Source organism: Mobula birostris, chromosome 6, assembly GCF_030028105.1.
Source record: "Mobula birostris isolate sMobBir1 chromosome 6, sMobBir1.hap1, whole genome shotgun sequence".
Classification (NCBI taxonomy): domain Eukaryota; kingdom Metazoa; phylum Chordata; class Chondrichthyes; order Myliobatiformes; family Myliobatidae; genus Mobula; species Mobula birostris.
Window position 1 is genome coordinate 181058387 of NC_092375.1, and position 11481 is coordinate 181069867.

An 11481-nucleotide genomic window follows, 5' to 3' on the forward strand; every position below is an offset into this window, starting at 1 on the left:
CACACCTAGAGTGGGCATGATTGCACAGACAGTGGTGCCAGCCTCAGATTAATAATGTTTTTCAAAAATAGTATTTGAAGGTTATTCCAGTTCTCTAGATGCCCTCCATAGTCATCCTTTATTCTCTTCTTGAATACTTCAATCCCCTCTGGTCCCAAAGATAGCCAGACATAAGTTTAAGCACCAACTTCTAATGCCTTTCAGTGACCTCCCTTGCATCGGTGTGTCACGTACCCTGTGACGGGGTTAAAGAAACCAGCAGAAATAGAAACCACTTTGGAGTCTAGTATTGCTATAAACTGCTAATATTTATTAATAACTATGCAATACAGTAAATATCAATGTAAATAAATCAAACAGGTTAGCAATGATTATATTATATATATATATATATATATATATATATATATATAAGTAAATCAGTAAGTGTGGAAATAGATATATGAAAAACCGAGCTTCTTTAAGTCTAGCGGTAAAAAGATAGTCTTACGACGTTGAGTAAAGTTCAGTTCAGTTCGTGGTATGTAGTTGAATAGCGATGGAGAGAGAGAGAGAGAGAGAGTTGAGTGTTCAGGTGAGCTGTTTCCGTCGATCTTCTCATCGTCCTCCGAAATCCTTCACAAGTCACCGACTGTGACTTTAACCAGGGGGACCAGTTTCCCTGTGGTGGAGCTATCACCCCGGCAAGGGTGGACACATAGACAACTCCCCACCAGTCAACCCCTTCTCCTTCACTGGAATTGCAATTTGGATCGATCTGCCTGATCAATCCTCCAAAACCCACTTTCTCTGCGGGCACAACAATGCTCATTCAGTGTCCAGGTCATGTGTCTGAGATCTGTATCATCTGACCTCCCATTTATCTCACGATACTGAGCATCAACTGTCATTCAAATAATCCCTCCTTCCTTTGTCTGTAAAGGAATGCAAGCAGGCAACAAGTCCTTGGAAGTAACATCAATAATGTCCTGTTGGTCATCATAGCAACTTTCAAGCTGCTCGGTGCTGTCTCCAAACCCAACTCAGTAGAAATCCGAAGTTACTTCCAATGCCTTAAAGTGACAGTCCAACCATTAATCTTCGTGTGTGTGTGTGTGTGTGTGTCTCTGTCTCTCTCTCTCTCTCTGTCTCTCTCTCTCTCTCTCTCTCTCTCCAAAAACAACATATCGGTGGTAAATAACTCTCTCTCTCTCTTCAAACAGTTAATAAATAGGGCACTCCAGGATCCCCTCACAGGTGAAACTGAGATCAGAGAGCTGAAATTGTCCCATTATACCTCATTTCTTTATCTTTTTATTGCCACACCTTAGGTTTAACTCCTTGGTGTGAAATTAGCAGTCCTGAAAAAGGGTAATATGTTTGGTCACCTTGGGTAAAGGCTATGAACGAACTGATTTGAAATGTGGTAAAATTAATCTGTCATTTCTACTAGAGTATGAATTCTTTTAAATTTTTGTTTTATTCTGTAAATGTTTATTGTTCCTTTTACAATAAGTACAAGAATATTTAAAATATTTTAAACATTAGATGTCAGCTGTTAAGAATTATTTCAGAAAAAATATCCATTTTTAGTAGAATGATTTTTCAAAGTTTAACTCTTTTTTTAAAAGGAATGATCCTTCTGAAATTAACATATCTGATGAAATGGCCAAAACCTCTGTATGGAAAGCCCTCCCCATGAACACTGAAAATGCAAAAAATAAGAATACGTTCTTTGAATCAAAAAGGTACTTTATTTACAGTTACTTCCGTAATAAGCTGAAATAGTTGAAGAATAACACTATTTTAGTCAATAGATACTGAGTATATGAGTATTTTGGTGTTTTGGATAATGAGAAGGATGGTAACACATTTTGATAATCATATGCTTACTGTCCATATAATTAGCAGCTCACTTTTATAGGAAAATAAAAGGTCATTTACTTCTTAAAAGGTGTGCCTAATTCTACATTTTCAAGGTTGTCTTTGAGTTAGTTATCAGAGAAGTAGATGTTTCCTTTGGTGGGGGAAAATTGGACCAGAGGGCACAGCCTCAAAATAGAGTGACATTCATTTAGAACAGAGATGAGGTGGAATCTCTTTAGCCAGAGGATGGTGAATCTGTGGGATTTGTTGCAACAGGCAGCCGTGGAGGCTAGGTCTCTGGGTATATTTAAGGCAGAGATTGATAGTTTATGGGGGAGAAGGCAGGAGAATGGGGCAAACTGAGAAATGGATCAGCCATGATGAAATGGTGGAACAGACTTGGGCCAAATGGCCCAAATCTGCTCCTATGTCTTATGGTCTTATTTAACAGGATCTGAAATGGGGATGTAAGCAACTGACAAAGCACTTAATTCCATACTGAAAGTAGATTCAAACTGAAATTACAGCAGAAGATGGGTTTGTGGAACAATGGAAAAGATTCAAATCTCATCTGATAAACTGTAAAATCTGTCAAGGGTGTTCCTGAAGTTCTTCTAAATCTGTTTACTTACCTTCACTGAAAACTTAGCAGGCTGTTGAATAAGTAGCTGATCCAACAATTCAAAGCTAATTTTCTCCACCCTCACAACCAGCTGTTACAAACCTAACTTACATTGGCTCGTGGCCTAATAAAGACTAAATCACAGTGAAATATAGAAAATGGGTAGAGTGGGTCATTCTGGTAGATAGGAGTGGGTGTCACAGCTGGGAGAACTACTGCATCAGCACCAGAGATCTGGAATTGATTCTGATTTTGATGCACACTTTTCCCCTGCTGTGTGTAGTGCTCCAGTTTTTACCCCAAGTCCCAATGATGTTTTAATTGGTACACATACTAAATTGTCTCCAGTGTGTAGGTTACTAGTGAAATCTGAGAGGTGGGTGGGGGGGGGGGGTTGCTGATTTGACTGATTATTAGTAGGGGAATGGAAATGCTCTGAGACATTGTATAGACTTGATGGGCTGAATGGCCACCTGGACATAAGGAGAAGTGTTATGCCCTTTAAGTCTACTCTGCCGTTCAAATCTGTTCATAGGTGATCATCAATCTCAAAGTCATATTCTTGCTCTCTCCCTTACCCATGGAGGCCTTTTGTACTTCTTTCTTATACTTCAATATATTTACTCACAGCATCTACAACTCTGGGCTCATGAATTCGCTCTAAGTAAAGAAATTTCTTTTCACCTCAGTCCAAAAATCTCCTACCCTGGCACCTGAAACTGCAACCTCTTGTAGATCGTCTAGCCAAAGGAAATATCTTCCTGTTTCCAGCTTAGCCCAGACAAAATGAATCCATTCATCTATCTCTGGATCTACCTAGAACTATCTATCTAGATACTGCGTGGAGTAGGCCCAATCACCCATTTGAGCTGTGCCACCTGCCAATCCCCCAAATTAATCTTAGCCTTTATCATGGGACAATTTACCATGACCTGTGGGAGGAAACTGGAGCACCCGGAGGAAACCCCCTGTGGTGATGGGGAGAATGTACAAACACCTTACAGACAGCAGTGGGAAATGAACCCGAGACGCTGATACTGTAACACATTGTGCTAACCACTGCACTACCATGCCAGAACTTAGAAAGAGGGCCACTGGAAAGGCTGTTCACGTTTGGGCTCTGTTATGCTTTCGTATTTTATATGGGAAAAAAGATATTAAGGAGATTTGTGGAACAAGCAATAACGACAAATTTCTTTTACAATTCTCAGAAAATTGTGGCATCACCATGCCCAGGTGCGCTCTGGGTACAAAAGGAGAGCCCTGTAGCAATAATAAGTCTGACAACTGTTGAGCCTTGGTATCTTGAAACAATTATAATGCTTGGTTTCATTTGAGCCCTTTTATAGCTGAGCAAGTGCCAGGGTTTATTGAAATAACTGGCATGCTGCACAACTTTGCTGTCATGAAAGAACAGTCAAGTAGACTCGAGACAGATTCTGCCTACACTCCATTCTATAGCCTCTTTGATGTACAACACAGACGGATACACCTATAACTCTTTCTATTCTTCTCCACTTATTACATCCATAGCCTTAGCAAGGATGTAATGTTGAGGCTTTATGAGGCACTGGTGAGGCCTCACTTGGAGTATTGTGAGCAGTTTTGGGCCCCTTATCTAAGTAAGGATGTGCTGACATTGGAGAGGGTTCAAAGGAATATGATTTTAGGATTGAAAGGCTTATCGTATGAGGAGCATTTGATGACTCCGGGCCTCTATGCACTGGAATTCAGAATGAGAGGGGATTTCATTGAAACCTATCGAATGTTGAAAAACCTCAATAGAGTGAATGTGGGGAGGATGTTTCCTATGGAGGCTAAGACTAGAGGACAGAACCTCAGAATAGAGGGACATCCATTTAGAAGGGAGATGAGGAATTTCTTTAGGCAGGGAGTGGCGAATCTGTGGAATTCGTTGTCACAGGTGGCTGTGGAGGCCAGAACATTCGATATATTCCAGAGAGAGTTTGATGGATTCTTGATTAGCCAGGGCATGAAGGGATACGAGGAGATTAGGGCTGAGAGAGAAATGGATCAGCCATGATGAAATTGTGGAGCAGACCCGATGGGCTAGATGGCCTAATTCTGCTCCTATATCTTATGGCCCTAGTACTTTTCACTTTCAGATAACCCTAAACTCCCATTATGCTCAATAGGTTGCTGCTGATGCACAAGAAATGGATGAATAGAATTCTCTATCACTCCAGCATGGAAGTGGTATCCTCACACTAACTTGCTAGGCTGCCCCATGTTGAGACTCTTTCTGTTCAATGTTTACATGAAGAACTAATACTCATTTGGTAATAGCAATTGCAAATCTAGTTTCTCATCAACCTACAGTTCCTAATCTTACCATTCTTCTGGCTAGTTTCCAAATTAGTGTACATTGAAGTTTGATAGAGTGGGAAGTTTAAAAAAAAAATAAGAAGTAACAGAAAATACTGAGTCTTGCTGTTTTAAAGCGTGTCACTTTTTTGTTTAAAATCTATAGTATCAGTCTGGTTGGAAGTTCAAATGATAAGCAAAATAAAACATCATGCCAAGTAGCATTCAGAAAAAATATCTGGAGTACTGCACACAGTTCTAGTCAACCATCTGGCCCCACTATGGGAAGAATGTTGAGGCTTTGGAGAGAGTGCAGAGGAGGTTACCAGTATGCTGCCTGGTTTAGAGGGTATGTGCTATCATGAGAGGCTGGATACACTTGGGTTTTTTCTTTGGAGCACCAGAATCCTGAGGGGAGATCTGGTAAAGGCTATACGAGGCATAGAGTCCACAGGGTTTCCTAGGGTTGAAATGTCTAATAGTGGAGGGCATGCACTGAAGTTGAAAAAAGGTAGGTTCAAGGGGGATGTGTGGGGTAAGTTTTTTTTTTACTCAGAGTCATAGGTCCTTGGAATGCGCTGCCTGGTATAGCAGTAGAGGTAAATACATTAGAGGCTTTTAAGAGACGTTTAGATAGGTACATGGATGGAACGAAGATGGAGGGATATGGACATGGTGCAAGTAGGAGGGATTAGTGCCTGGGTGGTTTTGATTTGCTTTTTAGCTGGTTCAGCACAACATTCTGGGTCGAATGGCCTGTTCCTGTGCTGTACTCTTCTATGTTCTAATGCAATGATATTTCTAGCAGTGTTGAATGTCTAAGGAGTAGCATCTCTCTTAACCTACCTTTTCCGTTCCATTTCTGTCATAAGCTCCCCTTCCTTACCTCTCTAGAAGCTAATTCCCCAAAAGGTAAGTCCATCATCCCTTTGATCTTTTCAACGTTTATGCGTCATTACTGTGTAACGTTTTTTGACTGTTAACTCTTTTACACAAGCTGTGTAGAAGCTACAGAACCGAATGAGGTAAGAACCTTTAAATATTCTGAGAAACCAGGCACAAATTACACAAAGTAAACTTCGATTAATTTTTATCTGCACAGCTGTAGTGTAAAAGGTTTGATTTTGTTTTTTGTTCTCTTGCTTGCTGATATGTTGTTTCCTTAAATTATTAATTTGAATGAAACAAAATTTACAAATGCTGAATTGCACAGCATCCTAAACAAGCGCATGGATCATTCCACCGGTAGTCACTGCAAGTTATATTTTGTAGCGTTTCTGGTTCATTCTAACCGAACATTGGCAAATTTATTTTTGTTTCTTTATTTTCCACTTTTCAGCTGCCCTGCTTACAATGAAATGGGAAAAGAGAAGAAAGCTTACTCAGGGAAGGGTATCGACAGGGAAACATGTCTTTAATCTATTTTACATTTGGTTCCATGTTTTCCTGCTCATTGAAAATCAGTACCACATTTAACAATTCCCTTCGATTCAATTCCAAATCTATTAGTGTTGTAATGTAACAGTTTATTATTGAAACCAGCGTATGATAATTTACATTGGCTGCAATGTTTTTCCCATTAGGTACTAACATAAATCAAAGATTTTAAATATAAAACTATTAGTGTATTCAGTGTGCAGTTAATGTTAGAAGACTGCAATTTGTTGTAATGTTCTGGTCAAATATCTCATTTAGACTTTATACCTGTAATTTGAAAGTCAGTGTTTGTGATTTGACATTTTAAATATGTGATTATCTGCTCTGATGACATGTTGCTTTATATTGGTTTACAAATTCATATTTAAGTCTTAATATTTAAAAGTAATGATTTGTGTTTAGGTACTGTCCCATTCAAAACTAAATATCTTTTTAGATGCTTTTCATATTCTGTAAGATTGTATTACTCAGTATCCAAAAACTTTATCACTAAAATATATGTATAGGTTTTCACAAAATTATAGTTATATAAAATTAATATTTCCTAGTTTTAGTTCATCCCTAAATCCAGTTTGAATTGATTTGAAGGTCACAAATCAAGGTAACATGTCACATTAAGTTGAAACAATAACCATGAGATGGACTTCATTTTGTAAATGCCGGCATTGTTTAAATATGGGAATGTTTTGAATTTACTGGCCTTGAAATTCCTTTTCTACTTTGTGCATTAAAAAAGTAATGTGTAATGTGCTAATATTGTTTGAAGAAGCGTTACCAGAAGCACCATTAGGTAATGTTGAAAAAATTTCCCTGGTGGTGATGCATAGTTTCCACTTCATTACCACTCATAGACTGGTGTGCTTCAATATGTTCAAACACAGGCAGCGGCACTTAGCTGCACTCAGCAGGTTTACCCTGTGAAAAGCAATGTGAACAACAGCTGTACCAATGCTGGAAGAGGGGAGGGACCATGCAGTTTGAGAGGGAGAAGCTAAAAACAGATATATCAGTATTGCAGTGGAATAAGGGGAAATTACAGAAGCACGAAAGAAGAGCTGGCCAAAGTTGATTAGAAGGGGACACTAGGAGGGATGACAGCAGATCAGTAATGGCTGGAGTTACTAGGAATATTCAGAAGACATAAGATAGATACATTGCAAAGCAGCAGCAGCATTCTGGTGGGAGGATGTGGCTAATGGGGGGTGAGCATAATATCACAGAGATCATGCAATATAGCAAAAAATCAGAAGGAAGTTAGAAGATTGAGAAGCTTTTAAAAATCAGCGGAAAGCAATGAAAAAAACAGTAAGAGAAACAATGAAATATGAAGGCAAGTTAACCAAAAATACAAATGAGGATACCAAAAGCTTTCTCAGATATATAAAGAGTAAAAGGGAGGCAAGAGTCAATATTGGACCACTGGAAAATGATACTGAAGTGGTTGTAATGGGGGAACAAAGAAACGGCAAATGAATTTAGGGGGTATTTTGCATGTCTCCACTGTGGAAGATACTAGCAGGTTGTCAGAAATTCGAGTGGCAGGGGCAGAAGTGAGTGCAATTGCTACTACTAAGGGGTAGGTGCATGGGAAGCTGAAAGGCCTTGAGGTAGATGAGTCACCTGGACCAGATGGATAACACTGCAGAGTTCTGAAAGAGGTAGCTGAGGAGATGTGAAGTCATTAGTAATGATCTTTCAAGAATCACCAGATTCTGGAATGGTTCTGGAGGACTGGAAAATTTTAAGTGTCACAGAACTTGCAAGGGAGACAGAAGAAAGAAAGTTATTGGCCGGTTTGCCTAGTTTCAGTGATTGGACAGATTTTGGAGTCCATTATTAAGGAAGAGGTTTTGGGGTACTTGGAGATACATAATTAAATAGGCCAAAGTCACCAGGATTTCCTTAAGGGGAAATCTTGCCTGACAAATCTGTTGGAATTCCTTGAGGAAATAACAGTTAGGGTAGACAAAGAAAATACAATGGACGTTATTTACTTGGATTTTCAAAAGCCATTTGATAAGGTGCAGCACATCAGGTTGCTAAGCAAGATAAGAGCCCATGTTATTACAGGGAAGGAATTATAGGACTTAAATTAGGAGAATGGGTGAAGTATTGGAAGATAGAATATACTGTAGGGCAGTGTAAGGACTTGTAATTTGGTAGAAGGAATAAAGGCATGAAAATATTTCTAAACAGGGAGAAAATTCAGAAATCAGTGGTGCAAAGGAATCAACGTGAGGATTCCCTAAAGTTTAACTTACAAGTTGAGTCAAGTGTTAAGGAAGCCAAATGCAATGTTAGCTTCATTTCGAAAGGATTTGAATAAAAAGGAAAGGATGTAATGCCGAGGCTTTATAAAGCATTGGTCAGACCACACTTGGAGTATCATGAACAGTTTTGGTTGCCTTATCTAAGAAAAGATGTGTTCTCATTGGAGAGTGCCCAGAGGAGGTTCATGAGAATGATTCTGGGAATGAAAGGGTTAATGTATGAGGAGCATTTGATAGCTCTGGGCCTGTACTCATTGAAGTTTAGAAGAATGAGGATGGATCTTATTGAAACCTATCGAATATTGAAAGGCCTAGATAGAATGGACGCGGAGAGGATGTTTCCTTTAGTGAGGGAGTCTAGGACCTGAGGGCACAGTCTCAGAATAGAGGGATGTCCATTTAGAATGGAGATGAGGAGGAATTTATTTAGTGATGAATATGTGGAATTCATTGCCACAGATGACTGTGGAGGTCAAGTCATTGGCTATACTTAAAGTAGAGCAGCATCGATGCGCTGAATACCCTAATTTTGCTCTTATGTCTTATATAGTCTTATAGTTAGAGAGCCTGCTGGATAAATGGACTGGGTACATTGGAGTCTTTGAATGGCAGGAGGTTGTTAGCAGATCCCCAGTAAGTTAAAAGTTTTACACTATTAAATTCACAAGTGTCTCTTCTTTGAAAAAAAATCTGCAACGCTAACAAATCTTCTGGTCTGATTTACCTGCCCTTGTGAGCTAAAGGAAAGGCATATACGTTTGAGTAAAAAGCTTGGGTGACTCTTTAATATACCGGCAAACAGCATTGTAAGGTAGTGTAGAGAACGGATTGCTGAGACCCAAAATACTCCTAGACTAGGATGTTCGGGGTGACCAACATTGATGCTGAGAGATATCCAGTGCATATGTGACCATGTATGATGTCACAAGAGTTCACAAATCTGTGAGGACATCCATGCTGAAGTGTTACCTCAAGACTTGTTGCTCCTCAGAACTCTTGACATGAGCATGGATCTGTTTAGGCCTTGAATTGCTGAAGTCTTTGTTGATGAGGCCTCCTGTGCCTTCTCTCCATGTAGTTGCCAGTTATTCCTCCTCCACCCCATACGTTCTATTTCCATCTCACCCTAAAAGCAGACAATTTGAAAGTAATATTGTAGAGACATCATGGAAGTTACAAGAACGGGTCTTATGTGTTGAAGTTTGAAGAATAGTCAGTGAAACTGCTAAAAGCTGTGGAACAGCCTGGTAAAAATTGTGATTTCACTGTGATTGGCTATTTAATAATCTCATTCCAGCTGTAAATTCGTTACTCAATAAGTAATACTCAACTGCTCTTTTTAGATTGGTGAGGTAACACACCTATAAACAGGTTGCCCATGAAATTATGTCATTAGCTTTATGCTGGAAGCATTTCCACCAAAAATTCAAGACTGATGACATTCTGAAATGGCACTTTTGCTTTGCACAGATTAAACCCATTTTAACTACACTAATTTTTTCAGCACAAAGAAAATTAATTTCTTGGCCCCTTTTCCAAATTCTGTTGGGAGAATTCAACAGTTGTTGTTTTACCCTGGTAATAATTACATAATACTAATGACAGTAATTTTTAAGCAGCTGCTCAGTTTAAAATGTCTAAAGTACAGTACATTTTCTCTGGGTGGTAAAACTGTTTCTAAAAGATCTGCGAATGAAGTGACACCAGCTCAAGGGATCAACATTTTTCTGTAAATATGCCTGACAAGGACAAACAGCAACATCCTTGAAGTGTTTCAAAGTATTAAGAAGAATGAGCAAACACTTTTGAATTACCAATATTTTTCTGGTGTTGTGTACTTTGCTTTATTCATAACAAGTACAATGTTACTTGAATTTAGAGGTTCACTTCATTCCATAATGATTTTTAATTATAAATTTATTATTGTCTTAAACTTAGTGTGAATAATTTTGCAGAGTGAATCAGAAAAAAAACATGTATAAGATGATTAAGTAGTATTAAAATTGATAAACCATTTTATTTTAAACTATTGTAATTTCTTGATAAAATTCAGCTAGAGCTACTAGCATCATGACTTATGGAGAAATATAAATACAGATTTACTCTATATTGATCATTACTTGTGATCTTTTATGGACATTCCATATTGCAAAAGTGTAAGAGAATCCAAAGCACTGATGACATTTTAATTTTCTTTCAATTTCCTTTCCTAACAAGATGTTAAACAACATGATATAATTTTTATGAAAAATTTCAGCAACTGTTTTAAATATTTAAAAATTGTTATCCATCATTACAGCTACATAATTTAGGATTTAATCCTAAATTTCTAACAACTTTCCAAATATCGCTGTGAACAAGTTATTCACATTTCTCATCTACAATCATCTGAATGGTGGAGCAAACTCGATGGCCCAAATGACCTAATTCCACTCCTATGTCTTTTGTTCTTATATCAGAGTCAGGTTTGTCACTCAAATATGTCATGATTTTTTTTTCCTGAAGCAGCTGTACTGTGCAATATATAAAATCACTACAGTCTGAGGCACATACACTGTTGCTAGGGTGTGGAAGAGTTTTGCACAGTACTGTACATTGTTAACACTGACTATATCTCACAGTGATTCCCTTGTCTATGCTTGCCAGTATCCATTATTGGATGAGAGGTAACCCCTTAAAAGAACACATAGAGGAAAACATAACTTATGTTGGGAATCTGAAATCTAAATCGAAACTTCTGGAAAAAAATATTGCTATTTCAATAGAATCTGAACAGAAATAAACAGTTCATTTTAGATTGGTGGACTTTCAGATTTGCCAGAAGTTAGCGATAAAACACATATAGAAGGGAGAAGAAAACAAACGTTATTGTGTGAGAGGGAGGAAACCAGGGCAGACTGAGTAGTGAATGGTGTCTATGAGGAAGGGTGAAGATGAAGAGGAAAGCAAAATCAAGAGGTATAAAATGCAGAATAATTACCT

The 11481-nt window shown here is 38.3% G+C and overlaps 1 protein-coding gene across 4 annotated transcripts in view; it reads left to right on the plus strand.

Moving 5' to 3' along the window:
- The window catches only part of LOC140199629 (sodium-driven chloride bicarbonate exchanger-like), a 248613-nt gene extending 238098 nt beyond the window's left edge, over nt 1-10515 (plus strand). For 2 of the 4 annotated variants that reach the window (XM_072262024.1, XM_072262025.1), the window contains 2 exons: nt 1611-1727; nt 6132-10515. In XM_072262024.1, the coding sequence (XP_072118125.1) occupies nt 1611-1727; nt 6132-6210 (196 nt within the window). In that variant the 3' untranslated portion in view covers nt 6211-10515. Of the gene's footprint in view, nt 1-1610; nt 1728-5664; nt 5705-5789; nt 5818-6131 lie in introns of all 4 variants that reach the window. The other 2 variants (XM_072262027.1, XM_072262026.1) reach the window with 2 other exon arrangements.
- The last annotated feature ends 966 nt before the right edge of the window (nt 10516-11481 follow it).